This window comes from Rutilus rutilus (assembly GCF_951802725.1).
Source record: "Rutilus rutilus genome assembly, chromosome: 7".
In the NCBI taxonomy this organism is placed as follows: domain Eukaryota; kingdom Metazoa; phylum Chordata; class Actinopteri; order Cypriniformes; family Leuciscidae; genus Rutilus; species Rutilus rutilus.
The window spans coordinates 45,025,502-45,044,690 of NC_140221.1; the positions used below are offsets into that span (position 1 = coordinate 45,025,502).

General features: G+C 37.7%; 1 protein-coding gene across 2 annotated transcripts in view; it reads left to right on the forward strand.

The window, feature by feature from the left end:
* The window catches only part of LOC311293500 (ras-specific guanine nucleotide-releasing factor RalGPS1), a 145,612-nt gene that overhangs the window by 34,591 nt on the left and 91,832 nt on the right, over positions 1-19,189 (forward strand). For both annotated transcript variants that reach the window (XM_084413843.1, XM_084413844.1), the window contains exons 6-7: positions 13,106-13,195; positions 15,990-16,082. In XM_084413843.1, coding sequence (XP_084269969.1) covers positions 13,106-13,195; positions 15,990-16,082 — 183 coding nt within the window. The remainder of the gene's footprint in view (positions 1-13,105; positions 13,196-15,989; positions 16,083-19,189) is intronic.

The window sequence follows — 19,189 nt, forward strand, 5'->3', positions numbered from 1 at the left end:
GAATAGAGATACGTGGTTTGCCGAGCTTGTGAACTCTTATCAGACAACATTCGTCTTGTCATCTCACATGTTGTTGACTTTGTTGCCACAAATTATCACTCCACCAAATCCAACAGCGAAAACCAACCTTCTTCCAAGACGTGTTAGAAAATATTTTAAAATAAGTTGTTTTTGCATTTAATAATTCAGTTTTTATTAATAGTATTGAATTGTGTCATGTAAAAGTAACTTGGATACACTATAATTTAAGATTCCACACCAAGTTCATACAAGTTGACGTGTCGTCTTCACCCATTTCTTGACTATTTTTGCCAATAAGCTCATTTTGTTTGTGTGCAATTTATGTTTTGTTCTCAAAGTTTCACGATTCTTTAGCTTTTATAGTAAAACTCGCCTAGAAAGCCTCGTAAGAGCATTTTTTGTGAATCAGTTTTGTATTTTGATGATTATAATGTTGTTTTGTTATTCAAACTTGGTGATGTTGATGGATTAAAAAGCTCAAGGAGCCATTAATTATAAAACCAGAAGGAAGTTTGGTTTTCAAGCTAATTTATAGGCTAAGTCTTTGGCCGTAAATTAATCTGATCTAAATTTGTGGTTTCGCTGTAGCGTTTCCATTCATGCTTATGAAGTTTCTGCCTGGAATTAATTTGATTTTTAAATCTTTCTCTTTAAATCTGAAACATAATTAGATTGACTGGTGCGTCCCAATTTTACATAGTCACAATTTTGTGAAAGTGCTATAAAAGTGCAAAGCAGACATTTGATGACCCACTTTTTACATTTATGGCATATGTTTAATGAGAGGATTTGTTCTAGTTTTCTAGCCAGGATTGTGTGGAAATTACATAAAAGCATCAAGTTCCCCGCTGCAAATTTTCCCTTTTGAAATGGTCTCAGCCTCCACAATTCTCCTCAAAGTCAATCTCACAGAATTCCTTCTATCCTGGTTGCCAGTGTCTTTGGTTTTATGACATCATAAAGCCGAACATGATGATCTGGCTTCCAGACCTTCGGAAAGATGGAGCGGCTTTGAGACACTTTTCTTGGCCACCCAAGATTGTGTCTTGCTTTAAACAATGCCTGGCGTTTGAAGTACTGTAAATTGTGTCCAGTTCTTGTATTAGTAGTCCTATATTTATTTTTTTATTATAGAAAAACACATGTATATATGTATCTATGTGTGTATGCACAGGGTTCCCACGGGTCCTTGAAATCCTCCAAAGTTTGTGAATCTGAAAAAAACAAACAATTCAAGGCCCTGGAAAGTTTTTGAAAATGAACATATGAACATATTAGATACAGTTCCTTGAAAGTGCTTGAATTTATTTTGTTTATTTAATTTTCTGGAAAAAAAATTCCATATTATTCCCTCCGGTCCGCTAATGTGTTATTTTGCCAACACTTCGTGGCCTATGCACACTAGCTTGCTTGATTTACGTTAGCTGCGCACTTACGTGTTATGTTAAGTGTTTCACGCGTGAGGTGCTTTGTGTTGTACGTTGCCATGACGTTCACGCGCGCACAAAACAACTATGGAACCTCAGCGTTTGTTGTTCGACACAACAAATGTGTTCCCACATTAAGTCCTTGAATTTGAGGGAATTGGACCTGGAAAGTCCTTGAAAGGTCCTTGAATTTGAAGTTAACCAAGGTGTGGAAACCCTGGTGTGTATGTAGATGTATATTAGGGCTGTCAAAATTGATGTATTAATGTATGCGATTTATTTATTTTCCCCGTCAACCCTTGACTAGCGTTACGTTATACTGTATGACCACGCTCTTATTCATGCAAATGCTTTTAATCCATTCACATGCGATTAGACAAAGAGAAAGCAGTGCTTTACTGGAGCGCATCTGTGAATCTCACACTCGTGCGCACAGAAAGCCACTTCAGACAGCACTTGAACTGACAAAAACACACTAAATTATGCCAAAATGCCAGTTTTGTCGAGTATCCTCGCAAGCTCAATTAAAGGAGTTAAATGTGTTTAAATGAACGTAAAGCAACAAAATGTGCATTTTGACAGGGTAAGTAAAAATCTGAACTGGTCGGACTGGGCCAATAGAAAAGAATTTAACCCTTATGGATTGAAGGGCAGGTAAATGTGACATTTATTATAATGGGTTTATATGAAGGTTGTTTTAAGTTCACTTAAATTAAAAGCCTAATGTTAAAATTGATAACTTTCAATTATACTGTAATGCTGAATGCTTATAATTAATGGCTAAAATTTAGAAAAAAATCTATTTCATAGAGACATCTATATAAGTATTAGTATCGGTGATGCCTTTCATAAAAAAAGATGCCATTAAACAAATATTAAAAAATATAGGCTACTTAATTTTGAGGTTAAATGTGAAATTCGTGCAGAATAAAAATATATAAAAAGCTTTAATGGTAGGTGCGATTGATTACAGAAAAAGTTTTTTTTAATCGATTGACAGCACTTATATATAATATACGTGTGTGTATATACACTCATCTAAAGGATTATTAGGAACACCTGTTCAATTTCTCATTAATGCAATTATCTAATCAACCAATCACATGGCAGTTGCTTCAATGCATTTAGGGGTGTGGTCCTGGTCAAGACAATCTCCTGAACTCCAAACTGAATGTCAGAATGGGAAAGAAAGGTAATTTAAGCAATTTTGAGCGTGGCATGGTTGTTGGTGCCAGACGGGCCGATTTTCACGCACAACCATTTCTAGGGTTTACAAAGAATGGTGTGAAAAGGGAAAAACATCCAGTATGCGGCAGTCCTGTGGGTGAAAATGCCTTGTTGATGCTAGAGGTCAGAGGAGAATGGGCCGACTGATTCAAGCTGATTGAAGAGCAACTTTGACTGAAATAACCACTCGTTACAACCGAGGTATGCAGCAAAGCATTTGTGAAGCCACAACACACACAACCTTGAGGCGGATGGGCTACAACAGCAGAAGACCCCACCGGGTACCACTCATCTCCACTACAAATAGGAAAAAGAGGCTACAATTTGCACGAGCTCACCAAAATTGGACAGTTGAAGACTGGAAAAATGTTGCCTGGTCTGATGAGTCTCGATTTCTGTTGAGACATTCAGATGGTAGAGTCAGAATTTGGCGTAAACAGAATGAGAACATGGATCCATCATGCCTTGTTACCACTGTGCAGGCTGGTGGTGGTGGTGTAATGGTGTGGGGGATGTTTTCTTGGCACACTTTAGGCCCTTTAGTGCCAATTGGGCATCGTTTAAATGCCACGGCCTACCTGAGCATTGTTTCTGACCAGTTCCATCCCTTTATGACCACCATGTACCCATCCTCTGATGGCTACTTCCAGCAGGATAATGCACCATGTCACAAAGCTCGAATCATTTCAAATTGGTTTCTTGAACATGACAATGAGTTCACTGTACTAAAATGGCCCCCACAGTCACCAGATCTCAACCCAATAAAGCATCTTTGGGATGTGGTGGAATGGGAGCTTCGTGCCCTGGATGTGCATCCCACAAATCTCCATCAACTGCAAGATGCTATCCTATCAATATGGACCAACATTTCTAAAGAATGCTTTCAGCACCTTGTTGAATCAATGCCACGTAGAATTAAGGCAGTTCTGAAGGCGAAAGGGGGTCAAACACAGTATTAGTATGGTGTTCCTAATAATCCTTTAGGTGAGTGTATGTATATATTGATCTGAACATCTTTACAAGTCCTAGGGTGCTAAATTTACCTTACATCAAACCACATATTAGTATATGAGTAGTGATAAGTCAAGCATCACTATTAATATTGCTCATATTAAGTAGGGATTTGAACAAACCCCTAAATGTTAAACATTCGCTTGTAACTTTATCATCTACTTAACTCCCTAACTTAAGAGTTACTCATCTAAGTAATCAGATTTTCACCTTGGTGACTATATTATTGGATAACATAAGGTGAGCTTTTTTGAGCCGATAAACAACCATACGTTTTGCATCCTCACATTTTCATCAGTGTAAATATCTAGTCAAACTTGTCTATGTAATAAATCAGCTCTGTATTTTTTTTAGTGAAATCAGGTGAGCAGAAACTGTACATTGTGGTCCATCATCATGGCAAATAAGCAGAAACTCTGGCCCTCGAATATATTGTAGCGCTCTTTGCCAGTTCATTGTATATGGAGCGGGAACAGAAGCTTTCAGAGCTGTTTTGAAGGCATTATGGGTAAGAATGAAGTAGATGAGCTCACTCTCTTTCATGAAGGGGGTCGCAGCTCTGCGCTTTGGTGAAACCCACTTTACAGCCTCTTTGGAAAAAGAACCGTCATCTGCGAGCCAAGAAATGCAGTGTCTCCGTGGGTTTCTATACCAACCAGAGCTCTTATAACGTGTACATGATTTGATAATGAGCTATAGGCTATGACATCATTGCACAGTTGGCTTATCTAGTAAAGCGGCGTTCTTACATGTTAACTTAACACAGCTGCGATACGCCTTCATGCAATATTGCTGGAAAACTTGACTCAAACATTTTGAAGCTCATTTTATTTAGATAATAACTCTCAATGACGATGACTTGAGCATTGCACATTTGTCTTATAAATGATCACACTGAAGTGTCTGTTAACATTTATGAATCAAAGGAGGAGTAGTTTGGGGAATTTTACCAGAATTTACATGATTAATTAATGAGGCGATGACTTTGACTTTGAATAAGCCAAAAAAAGCTTGTTTCTGACTCACACTACATAGTGATTGTTTAAAAATCCTTTTTTATTATTATTTTACAGAAATGTGGTTATCATATTAGATTTTTTTATTAACACTTTACAATAAGGTTGAATTAACTACATTAGTTACCATGACCTAACAATGAGCATTTATAAGCATATTTAAGCATTTTTAAGATCAAAAGATGTATATGTTAACATTTGTTTATGGACTGGGCTATTAAATGCTGTAAAATATATTGATTTAGGTTAGTTAATGCATTAACCTTATTGTAAAGTTTTACTTTTTTTTTGTTCAATTCATTTTTAAGATAACTACATCTTTTTACAGTAAAATTTTAAGTGAAACAAAGTTTAAACTAGAGCCAATTCTATCCTTATCCTCCTTTTTAGGTAATTGTACAGTCTCTCAGTTTCCCTACAAATATTGAAGTAATTTACACCCATGTTTTATCAGTTTCTTTCCATTGTCACACAGCGTTGGCTTCAAGCAACATTCACATCTGGAAAGATGTCTAGTGAAGTCTGGATATTTAAAATTTCCTGTCTATAGAGCGCTTCAAATCACTCGCGTACTGTATGAAGTTAGGATGCTCATGCAGTCTATGTAGGCGCTCACTACTTTTTTTTTTCTTTTTTTTTACGCAGAAGTCGAATATTCAAATCAAGCTTGAAAATTATAAATCGTTGCATACTCACTCGATTTAATATCTCCTTTTAAAGGATCAAAGTCAGGGGCCAAAATTATGGTCAAACTACCTTTTATCAAGGTAACTTCCTGAGGTTCGATGGAAAAGACATCATTTGCTTGGATGGTTCAGTCCATATATTCTTAGTTTACAGATATTTACTGTTTCCATTCCAGCAAATTGACTGTATTCTGCCATTTTTCCCTGAGAAACCAGCAAAACACCAAACAAAGATCTGTTTTCAACCACATTTATCATTTTAGGACTTTGGACTTCGGTGGGCATTTTTAGACTTAATCTTAGTATGCAGTTGTAATGTAGTTTGTTTTTTTGTGTGTGTGTTTAAAGATATCCCAATTCTGTTGCAATCAGTAGTAGTTCAACATTGACTTTCTTTTCCAAAATTATTTGTCCGACATTAAATAGTGTCTTAAGTTTGATTCCCTCTGCATGAAATATAATCGAGGCTGCTTTTGAGGAAATTGTTGAGGTTTGTTACCTGACTCTCGTTATGTTATAACGGCTCCCTGAGGCTGAAATCTTAAACTTTTCACTGCACTCAGAATCACTCAGACTTCATCTGCTTTGTAAGTTTGTTATTTTCTGTAGCTTGCGTTGGAGTCTCTGGCAAGTGAAGTCTGTGTGTCCAGCGTTCTGTGTTTGCCGTACAATTATAATCAGACTGGAGCGTCTCATTTTTCATTAAATAACAACAGCTTTTCCTCCATCTCAGTTATTTCCAGCACTTTTGTTTTTGTCTATCAGAAATGGGTTTTCCACGAGATGTGCTTTGACGCCAGTTGAGTTTCCCTTTAGTGAAAAATAAATAAATCAAGTTCCCAAAACCGCAGATGAAACTTGAACTAGTGTTGTCCTGACATGTCGTGACCTCCGATGACCTGAGTCTTTTTTTGTTAACAATTATTTTTATTGTCATTTCAGAATGGTACAAAGTACAACATATTATTTTAGACTGTAGCCGTACCCCCCCCGCCCACCAACCCACCAACCCACCAACCCACCCACCAGGTAGACTTATTTAGTGATGAGGAAAATACAAGATATTGCAGTGTAAAATGGTACAGAGTGTAATAGTTAATCACAAGAAAAATAAAAACTATACATAAATACAAAATAAACTGTAAATCAAAGAGAAGTAACAAAAGATTTAACAATATCAAAAGTAGCACTCCAGGTCTTCAAAGTTTTTGTTTTTGCTCCATGAATGCGAGCTGTTGATAATTCCAAAGAGACAATGTCGAGCAAAGATAAGCCCCATATACGTCTAGACATTAAATGCGGAGGAATCCATCGACTGACTAACATTTTCTTTGCAGCAGTGAGAGCAGCTAAGAGTAAGTTTCTCTGTTGTGGTGACAGAGCCAATCCAGAAAAATTGTTTAAGAAGAAAAGCTCTGGAGTCAAAACCACATCTTTCTCTAATAAGAATGATATGTCATGAGCAAGCTGAGACCAGAAACGAGAAAGTGCAGAGCATTCCCAAAAAAAATGTAAATATGTGCCAAGGGCCCTCTGCGGACATAGATTGCACTTTGGGGAAGGTGACACATGCATATAAAAGCGTTTTAAAGGGGATAGATAGAGTCTGTGTAGTAATTTCCAGTGGATCATCTGATGATTTGGGTTTTTTGAGGATGATGTAATTGTCTCCCAAATTTTATCAGAGAATAAAGTTTGTATGTCACCAGTAATATCCTTAGACCAGACAGTTGTTATTGATAATGGTTTGTATGAGTTTTTGAGGAGAAAAGAGTAAATACCTGAAGCAGAAATAACAGAGTTATCAGTGGGAAGAATAACTTTCCGCAAGGGATGTACAGGCAGTTGTACATCCCAGGGGACTCCATATGCGCGAAGAGCTGACCTAATGCGAAGATACATAAAAAAGGAGGTTCCTGGTAAATTGAAAAGAGCCTTAATATCTTGAAAAGATTTTAGGCCTTTATCATCATAGATGTCACCAAAGGAATTTACATTACATTTAATCCATTGTGGACAGTAAAATGGGGATTTGTCTGACAGAAAATTGTTATTATGGAACAGAGGTGAATGACAATGCCACCTCAAATTTGGCTCTATCTTTCTGGTCACTGATCTCCAAGTAGAAATAAAATGTGTTATAATAGGGCCAAAATGAAGTTTACATTGTTTGAGTGAGACACCAGCAAAAACCACATGCTTTATATTGTGAGGAGAAACAAGACATTCTTCAATAGCCCACCATGAGGTTGACACATTTGGTTTAAACCAGGTTGACAGAGCACGAAGAGTGAAGGAGTCAGCATATAACTTAAAATTTGGAAAGGACCAGCCCCCATCTGATCTGCTACGCTGTAAAGTAGATAATTTAATTCGTGGGCGTTTACCATTCCAAATATAATGAGATATTACTAAATTAAGTTTTTTCCAATAACCAGCAGGTGGGGGTAAAGGAATCATAGCGGAATAAAAATTAACACGGGGAAGGATGTTCATTTTAACAACAGATATTCTTGCATGGAAAGAAGTAGGAAGATGCATCCAATTTGCAAGATCTAAGGTGACTCTAGCCAGACTGTTTTTAAAATTTTTTGAGGCAGTATCCTGCAGGGATGGATAGATATCTACACCTAAGTATTTGAAGGAATGCACCACCGGAATAAAACCAGAGAGTGTCGCAGACCCAACACAGAAATTGAGTGGGAGCAGATATGACTTTGTCCAATTAATTTTGTACCCTGATAGGGTACCAAACTGATTGAACAAGTTTAAAACGTGGGGAACTGAAAGAACTGGATTGTCTAAGAAAAGCAATATGTCATCTGCAAATAAAGATATGTGATGTAAAGTGTTCCTAACCGATATAGGAAGTATAAGTTCGGATTGACGTACAGCTTGAGCAAGAGGTTCTAAAGACAAAGCAAAAAGTAAAGGTGAAAGAGGACAACCCTGGCGGGTGCCTCTTCCAATTGGAAATGATTGTGAACTTATCTGGCCAGTGAGAATGGTAGCTGAGGGATTAGCATAGAGGATTTTTATCATATTTATAAAGTTAGAGCTAAAACCTAGGTGATCTAGTACTGCCCACAGATAGTTCCACTCTAAATGGTCAAATGCTTTCATTGCATCTAAAGAGAGTATAGCAGAGGGAGAAGTCAATTGTTCAGATGAAGAAATTATGTGAAGAAGTCTTCGTAGATTATCTGAAGGAGAGCGAGATTTAATAAACCCTGTTTGATCATGATTGACAAGCTTAGTCATGAAGCCTTCTAGTCGGCAGGCTAAAACTTTTGCATAAATTTTAACATCTGTACCAATTAAAGAGAGTGGGCGATAACTGGAACATAGAGTAGAGTCTTTGTCTTTTTTTAATAGAAGAGATATAATGGCTATGTTCGTATTTTGTGGAAAAGACCCTTGATCAATTGAATATTGAATCATATCTAGCATAAGCGGCCCTAAATCGGACCAGAAGGTCAAGTAGAATTCAACTGGTATGCCATCTAGGCCTGGAGACTTCCCCTTGCTCATAACTTTGACTGATGATTCTAATTCAATTAGAGATATGGGTTTGGCCAAAGACTCAGAGTCTGATTCTGACAAATGTGGAAGATTAAGAGTAGATAAAAAGGAAGTATAAGATGTGGGTTCACATATAGAATTGGAGCTATATAGTTCATAAAAGAAGGAACGAAAAGTGTCATTTATACTCTTCTGGTCAGTCAGAACCTCACCGGTTTGAGATTTCACCGCTGAAATATTAGCAAATTTCTCGTTATTACGTAGTCTTAGAGCCAGTAAATGGCTAGGTCTGCTACCTTGAAAATAATAATTTTGTCTAGATCTTTGAATGAGAAATTCAGCCCTGTATCTATATAATGAATTAAGTTCTTTTCTAACAGTTTCAATTTTAGCTACCGTATAATCAGAAAAAGTGTGTTGATTTGCCTGTTCTAATGATCGGAGATTGGATTCCATATCAGAAATTTTTTTACGGTGAATTTTCTGGCGAAAGGAAGCATATGAAATTGAAAAATTCCTTATGAAGCCCTTTGTCGCCTCCCACAATATCCGTGGGTCATCTACCGAGCCTTTATTGATGTCAATAAATTCACGTAGTTTAGTTCTGAATTGGTCACAAAAACACTCATCCTTTAATAAATTAGTATTAAAGCGCCATCTAGGGGCTCGTGAAGGTCGCTGGGTCATTGATAGCTTTAAAAAATTACTGCTATGATCTGAAAGAGAGAGGGGAAAGATGTCGACTTCAAGTAGCATTGAGGCCAAGGAAGGGGAAACAAAGATGTAGTCAATCCGTGAATATGTTTTGTGTCTAGCTGAGAAGAATGTGTATGATTTTTGGGAAGGGTTGAATAAACGCCATGCATCTACTAGTGAAAAAGAGGCTATGCATTGGTTAAGCTGCTCAGTAGAAACAGTCTGAGAGTAAGAAGAGCTGTCACCAGATCTATCAAGATCATTAGACATTACAGCATTCATATCTGTTCCTATTACTATCTCAAAGTCTGTAAGATCAGTGAGATAGGAAGATAATTCAGAAAAAAAAGTAGGATCTGGACTACATGGTGCGTAAACTGAAAGAAATGCTATCTTCCTATTCCCAACCATAGTCTTTATACAAGTTATTCTGCCAGCATTGTCACTGTAACTGTCTAAAATGGAGATATTAAATTTCCTTCTAACAATTATCAATACACCTTTAGTTTTATTGTCAGTTGCCGCGAAAGAGACTACCTCATAGAATTTATTATTGCATCTACGAACATCATCCTTCCGCAAATGAGCTTCCTGGATTAAAGCAAGGTCAATCTTTTTTCGTCTTAATAATTCTAAATAACTTGTACGTTTATGGGGGCCATTTAAACCATTGATATTACAACTTAGTATATTAAATTCAGTCATGACTATCAAACAAATAAGTGGACTGAACAAATGAGACAAAGTAATACCACTGCAAATTAGATATCTCAAGTCTACCATTAAACCGTCCCTCCCTTACAAAAAAACCCTTTAACACAAACACAACCCACCCCATAGAACATTTACAGACTGGGGTAGAAAGGAACCCCAGGCTGCCGCCCTCCCTAAACTTAGTCAGTGACCGTAACATGACAGCCTGTACAACACTCTAGAACACCGCTATTAGCCCTATTTTAAGAGAACAGATAAACTTCGAATTCACAGGAGTAATAAAGTGAGGTTTAAAAAAAAAAAAAAAAAAAAAAAACACACACACAAAGGTGTGTGTATACTCTCTATAAAGGGGAAACAAACATAAATAATTATATTATATACATTGAAAACAGAACATTGGTAATACAATCTCCTAGCTTCCATGAAGAAAACTTTCAGTAAACGACTGACACATGAACTTCTAAATCAGCAAAAATCCGAAGTCGAGTCATTCAGTATTATCAAACCCTTATACCACGTCCATCCTAGGAGAATGAGAACCGGGAAGAGAGTTTAGGAATTGACGCGCTTCGTCCGGGGATTGCATTAGTTTAGTCTCGCCGTGTTTCAAGACGATCTTCAGCGTAGCTGGATACTGAAGAAAGGTCTGTAGACCTGCCTCTTTCAATTCCTTCCGTATCGCACTGAAGGAGCTCCTCTTCTTTGCCGTCGTGGGAGAGAAGTCGGGGAAGAAAGACAACATCGCGCCGTCGATTGATTTTACAGGAGCGTGGCGTCTTACTTCATTTAAAATCAAATTCCTGTCGTTGTAGCGTAACAGCTTGAAGAGAAACACTCGCGGTTTGGAATAATTAGTTGTAGCTCTGGAGTAAACTCGATGCGCTCGTTCGATCTCGATATCTTTGCCGGCAAGTGATGGGATCCAGGTCGGCAATGACCGTTTCAGAAAGCCAATTGGGTCATCTTTCTCGGCCCCTTCAGGTAGTCCTAATAGCCGGAGATTACTGCGTCTGCTGCGGTCTTGTAGATCGGTCACTTGTTGCTCGAGAGCATCCAGACGCCTAGTGTGTTCGTTAATCAGTTTTTTCTGGTCTCGCTGTTCCCCAGTTAAAAAGTCAATTTTAGAGCACACATTTTGAATTGAAGTCATGTGAGAGGCGAATTCGGTGCGCATTGCTGCTAATTCAGTTTTCAGAATGTCCTCAAATCGCTTTATGGTAATCGCCATGTTGTCCTCCATGTCCGCTCGGCCTGCCGCGGCTGTTGGTTTAGTTTTCTTCTTAATTGGCGAGGATGATGGTGAAGGATAAGCGAGTTTTCGACTGTGTGACATCTACAAAAGGATGGCCAACAAAAAACTACCCCCACTATATGAAAAGCAGTCAAAACAACTGTAAAAAACGGGCTACATAAGCGGAGCTAGACTAAAGTGCGTCTTGGCTCATGAAAGCGTCACGTGATCTCCCCGATGACCTGAGTCTTGTGTTCATATATGTGACCCTGGATCACAAAACCAGTCATAAGTCGCACGGGTATATTTGTGGCAATAGCCAACAATACATTGTATGGGTCAAAATTATCCATTTTTCTTTTATGCCAAAAATCATTAGGATATTAAGTAAAGATCATGTTCCATGAGGATATTTAGTAAATTTCCTACCATAAATATATAAAACATTTATTTTTGTGAGTGAATGCAGCACAATCGTGAACATAAATGGACAACTTTAAAGGAGATTTTCTCAATGTTTCGAATTATTTTTTTTTGCACCCTCAGATTACAGATTTACAAATAGTTGTATCTCGGCCAAATATTGTCTTATCCTAACAAACCATACATCAATGGAAAGCTTAATGATTCAGCTTTCAGAAGATGTACAAATCTCAATAAAAAAAAAATTGACCCTTGTGACTGGTTTTGTGGTCCAGGGTCACATATATACCGGACTGTCAGGATGTCCTGAGCTGATCTCAAGGATCGTATCTGGGCTAGGGTCTCTATCCCAGGGGTGTCCAATCCTGAATTAAACACACCTGAACCAGCTAATTAAGGTATAACTAGGCATATTAGAAACTTCCAGGCAGGTGTGCTGCTAAACTCTGCAGGACCGTGGACCTCCAGATAGATATCCCATAGATGTGCCTTTTATTACATTTGAGCCCCTGAGAAACTCTATGTACTGTATACATTGGATTGATTTTAAAGTCCCCCTGTAGTCAATCATTTTACTATACCAAAATGACAAAGTTTTTTCCTTGAAACTTTTTCCTTCATGCCTTAAAATAGCTTGAATGTAACTCTGCACCTTTGCTTCATTTAGTATATGCTGTTCTATGAATATGCAAATGAGCCCCGCCTCCACTCACTCACTCAGCTCAGAGATCCACTCGTTGACGATCACACGTTGATCTGATTGGTTACAAGGTAGTTTGTGATGTCAGAAACACCAGCGATTTCAAACCGTGTTTTTGAGACTGCAGTTTTAAGGAGAAAATACTCAGCAATGGTGTCGACTTATGAATTTACACATGGTTTGTCTTAAAGCATATTAAAAACACCACATAGACATATAAACAACATTAAAAGCTAGATTTTCACCACAGGGGGACAGGAGATACATGTAATGTACTTGAAGTGCGCACCAAGCACTAGGAAAACACAAGTATCAGATCGGGTCAATATTCAATGACTCTGATCGGATCAGGGGAACAAAAAACGTGACATCCCAACTTCTCAGCAAATCAATGTTCCCTGTCATCACTGTTTTTCCCATCTCTTCAGGTGAGCTTCTGGTTGGTACAGGAAATCCTCACCGCTCAAACCCTGAAGATCCGTGCCGAGATCCTGAGCCACTTTGTCAAGATCGCAAAGGTACGTTCATGAACAGTTATTTTCAATACTCTTATTGTATTAATAAGAACAAGTATTACTATTAGGCTGGAAAAGATCACCAATGCATCAAAATCTATTGCCAATACATCATTCTTTATGTATCACAGTGAACACCACAATGTCAAATTCATCAGTTTATTCAAGGCTAAAAGTATATGTATGTGTTATTCTCAACAACTACATTTCCCATCATGCAATGCTGCCTTAAATTTGGCCACATCTAGGTATCTTAGGACCTGTTTACACCTGGTATTAAGAAGCGTTTTGATCAATCGGATCACAAGTGTACGACACTAAATACATGCAGGGTCTAAAAAGTTTTGAGCTTGTCCACTTTCCTAGCCTGGATGCCAGCCGAACTTAGCCCCGCCCTCAACATTTTTAGGTCGGGAAGTTCGGTCTGGACTTGATCCGTTGAGGAGCTATTATGCTCGAACCAGAGCTGTTCGGACCAATCAAATTCTCAGGGCGGGCTTTATACGATGATGGACAGATGATCAACTGTGACGTAATCATCCACGTCACCTACGAGCGCTTGGGTTGAATTCGTTTACAACAAAGACGACTGCCGCTGGAGAATTGAGATTTCACGAGTTCACACTTACAAATAAGTCAGATAGAATAAATGCATATCCCACCGTATTCCTGGCTGTGGAAGAACAAGCCGAGAGTGAGTGGAGGGATGCTGAAAACTGTCAAGGAATGTTGAGTTGACAGAGTGAATAAATATATGCTTCCTCTCATGCTGATAGGGTAGACATGGTAGTTGTTTGATGACAAGTTGATTGGATTGATTATTTGAACGTGCTCCTCCCGAACTTTATGAAACATCATGTGTAGAATCCGCCATCGCGTCTGTTATAGAAGATATCGACAGCGCATTCATTTTAAAAGAGGAACAGAGAACCGCGATCAAGGCATTTGTCGATCGGAAAGATGAATGCAGAACATACGCCACTTTCTCCGTTGCTCTGATTGGTTGTAGGTCTATCCAATTGAGTGTAGAGGCATTTTCTCTCCTGGTTCGGTTGAAACACCCCATAATCACAGCCCAATGGAGCAGCATCAGACTCACATTCTGACTAGAATCGGAGTTTGACGACGTCAGGCTACCACTTTCCACCATCGAAAACACATTGATGTGGTCGAATGTGTTCAAACAGACACAAAAGACCAACTACTCTCCTCCTACTGATCTAATGAGTAAACATTATGGGAAGAGCTCTATCCAGATGGGATTTAAACTTTGGCGGCTGAAGACTAAAGTTTGAACTACAGCGTTCGGCTGGTCTTGTGGCTGTCAGAGCAGAAACTAAAGCTGCTGCTCTCCGTATGTTTTTTGCTTGTTTTAAATTGCTGATTTTGTCCATTAGATCAAAAGTAAAAAAAAAAAAGTAAAAAAAAAACATACATTTACCCACCTATAGACCCTCCTCTCAAGAAATCAGGACAGAAGTGGTTAAAAGTGTCTCCCTTGTCTACTTGTGATCCAATCGAACAAAACACATCTTAATACCAGGAGTAAACGGGGCTTTAGAAGGCAGCATAAAGAGCTAAAGAGCAATTAGGTCTGCATTAGATATACTGAGAAATGTTTCTCTAATGATGTTGAATTGCTCCAGCTGTGTCGTGCTGCAGTTGTGCATGTTGTGAGATGATGTTTGTGAGTCTGTCCAACTTCGACGGCTCACCTCATTAGTGTGGACTACAGATTATTATACAGTATGTTCCGACTTTGAAATGTGGTGCCATTACAGTCGGTTGGCACACACTAAGCGATCAACATTATTATTTAGTTTTATATAACTATGCATAAATTTTCCTTTATTTCCTTCAAATATCCATTACTTTACTTGAAGAGCTTAATGAAGTCCAGATATTTACGATAAATAGAATGTGTTATAATAAACTCTTTATAATAAACTTTTTTTTTTCTTTTTTCAAATTTACTTCTATATGGTTTGGAAAGCTTTAGTCACACCATAGAAATGCTACATTAGGGCTAATGATTTAGCAGCAGTTATTTTTATATATATTGCACACTTTTTTTCTTTTTTCTTTTTTCTTTTGAGTCTGATAATGACTCTGACAAATGTTTGCCCACCCTTTGGTTTTTCATCCGGATAATCTGTCTCTCAAAAGAAAGTAAACTCATCAAAACAAGCCACGTCAATGAAGCGGCTCAAATATCAGGACCCGTGAGCCATCCTTCAGATATCTTATGACTGAATCTCAGAGGAACACTTGCTGACAGAACAAAAGCTGAGAAAAACACTCAGATTGTAGTCATCACGTGTCATGGAGTCGATTCGGCTGTGCCAAATTCGCTGAAGCGAGCGCAAAGCAGTTTTCCATTATTTGATGGGTATTCATTGTGGGAGTAATGATGAAAGCAGGTCTGTATCTATCTGAAGGTCACTGTCTTTTAGTGGATGGCGTCCAATCAGAGAGCAGTAAAGGGACTTTTGAGTGTGGGCGGTATCGGTCACATCATCTAACCTAACAAACAGACAGTAGTGCATGTCTGCTTCATTAGAAGTGCATGTGCATTTTCTCTGTTTTCACAAATTGCTACCTAGTCTTTTATGAAGTGAGAACTTTTCATTACATGCATTTAATAGCAAAACATGAAATGCAACCAGTAAAACGGAAGTGGTTGCTTTATAAATATACTCTTTGACTCGCTCGCGCTCTTTAAACAGCCTTTTAGTGGTTTGTGCATTGAGTTTTCTGAACTGTATAGCAATTCACCACTTGCTTTCTATGTGTGCAGAAACTTCTAGAGCTGAATAACCTTCATTCTATGGTGTCGGTGGTGTCGGCACTGCAAAGCGCTCCCATCTTTAGATTGAGCAAGACCTGGGCGGTAAGACAAACTTATTTGATGACACTTATTAAATATTTACTTTATTGAATGAATCTGAGGCTGTCCTCGAGGAGAGGTTTAGTCAGAGGATAGTTTCTGTCCCCACGGTATAGATAAATAAAGCCAGACTCGCCATAGACCTCAAACCTTTGGCTATTTAATCATAATATCTGAAATTATAAAAATGGTTTGCTCATAAATCATGGTAAGTATGTTTTCTGCACTTTGCCCACTTAGTCCTGTAATTATTTTTTCCCTGCTTACTTTGAAACTGATGCTTTTTAACACAACCGTTCCACTTAAAGCATGTCGTTTAAAATGGAAAATTATTCTCTAGAATTGTAACTTTGTGGAAAGATACGTGGAATCCAAACATAACACTTCTCTCATCATATTCTATACTGTATGGTTTTTAATAAGCGTAGATTATTAATAACTAGTGATGCACCCGCATGAAAAGTTTGGCCGAAACCAAAACTGAAGTTCTGAGATGAAAACCCGAAAGCGAAAAGTGCTCGTTTTAAAGTAAAGCTCATCCAGTATGTTTTTGAAAGAAGTCTCTTCTGCTCACCGGGGCTGCATTTATTTGATCAGAAATTCAGTAAAAACTGTAATATTGCAAAATATTTTTACAATTTCAAAATAACTGTTTTCAATTTGAATGTTATAAAGTGTAATTTATTCCTGTGATCAAAGCTGAATTTTCAGCATCATTACTCCAGTCTTCAGTGTCACATGATCCTTCAGAAATCATCATTAAAAAGATAATACTGTAGCTTTTTTTCTCACAATTGTGAATTTACATCTATATCTCGCAATTGCAAGTTTATTTCTCACAATTGTGAGAAAAAAAGTCAGAAATGTGAGATATAAACGTGCAATAACCTTTTATATTTTTTTTATTCAGTGGTGGAAACAAGCTTCCATAGAATTGAAACAATTTACCAGCCAGAAATATTCTTATCAGCCCAGTCTCTATTTTGTGCATAATTTCCTTAAATCTGTTTTTGTTTTGTCAGACCATTTCTTGTATTTTATTCCTCTACATTGCTTGCATCAGATGAAAACCTAGAAGGGAGGGTCAGGCTGTCGTTCTTATGCAGTATTAAATTAAATCATGCATTATGTTGTAATTCCTAAAAAGTTATGCTTTTTGGTCTGAAAGTGCATGTTATTTACATGCCAAAACCGGGTTACACTCACATTTGCAATGGCAAGACTCAATATTTGACCTTTGACTGCTTCATGATGACTAGTTTACTGGTGGATGTCTGATCATGCTGTTCTTTCTGCCACTATCGATCAAGATGATCGTGACGATAGCAGGGCTTCACGCTTGAACTTTTCACTGTTAGCATAAAACACTGTTTTTCTTCTCGTATGGTCTTGATTGTCCAGGGCTTTTTAAATCCAGCTTATTTTTTGTTTTTTTTGCCACTATTTGTAGTAGAAGACCAGAAATGGCTTCAGTGAATGTTTAAAGCCAGATTCCTCACATCACAGCTCAATGTATCCAGTGCTTTTGTTTTAATCCGGCAACATGCATAAGCTTTAGAGAGTTTTACTGGTTAAAAACTGAATGTCTGGGTGCGTGTCTTTTGGCACTCGCCGTTGGACCCTCTTACTCTTCACATCTGAGGCCCGATGACCACTTCCCCTAAAAATGAACAGATGTTTGAAATATGGAGAGAAATTATGCTCTTAGGAAGTGTTCATCATTAAAATAGATGAATAATTTCCTGTACTTTCTTTCAATGAACAGTATGACCTTCAAAGTACTAGAAACTTATTTTCCACTTGATTTTGGCCACTGCTTTCAAAACCTGTTGATTGGCCTCTCTGTCTGCTGCCTGCTGTCCTCTAAAGGCTGGAATACATGATTTTTACCATGATTTGTAGTCTGGTTTAGTTGACAATACTGTAGTTGCCGAAAATCTGCGGCAATCTGCAGATTTTGGGCAGTCGGAAATTCGGAATTGACAGATTTCACAGAAAATCGAGTAGTAAGTGATGAGAACAGACTCAGATTATTTTATTTTTTTAAGCTTCAGATTCCAGATTTTTTGATTCCATCAAATCAGAGGATATCAAAACATGTTCGATATTTTGAGCCGGTTTTATACTCAATATTTGACTCATCAGCATAGATAAAACGACTGACTACGCTCGTTATAATCTAGAGTCCATACTGACCAAACGCACTTACAGAGGCACTATGACAGCGTCTCCTGCTCATCCATGTTTGTTTCATCCGTCATGCGTCTCATATATGCGCAAGTTTGTTGTGTTCGGAACGACTTGAAAGTCTGGTAGTGTATGATCCTCAGTCGATTAGTGTATGATGCTCGGTTTTTCTCTGCAACCATTTACAAATTCAGCAAGTGTATGATGATGACTACTGTTTTAAAATCTGTTCAGATTGTATTCCAGCTTTAAAAAGCACTGTCCAAAATTAATTTCGAATTCAATTTCGAATGCCTTTTAAATTCCCAATGTAGTTTCTGATTTTTAATAAAATTTGAGCTAGCAAACAGGACGCAGAATTATATTGACGTAAGGAAGTACAGATAAAATCAATTTAAGTAAAACAAAAAACATAAAATTTTTACTAAAAAAACTTAATGAACAGTGAGGATTTAGTATGTACACTACCGGTCAAATGTTTGCATAATGTACTCAGCATTGTAATTATAGCATATTTATAATAATTTTTTATCACTTTAATATGCCATATTTTACTTTTTTGATGTTGTTGGATGTTGTATGATTACTTTAGCCAAAAAATGAGTCTCAGAAGGTAACGTTATACTGGAACCCTCAGATTAAGTCAAGCCACCTTTATTTATAAAGCGCTTTTTACAATACAGATTGTTTCAAAGCAGCTTTACAGTGATTTTGTTTCTTCTAGAGCTGATCTAGAAGAAAATAGTGGCATAGTCCAGCTTAAGTAGGTTTAGATCATAGGTTTTGTAACAGCTAAGCACTGATGTCAGATCCATAATGTCGCTTAAACTCAATAACTCTTCAAAATGCAATGCTTTTGCTATTCCTTTTATGATTTTTTTTTAGCTCCAGGTTTAGTTCAGTGATGCTTACCTCTGCATTGG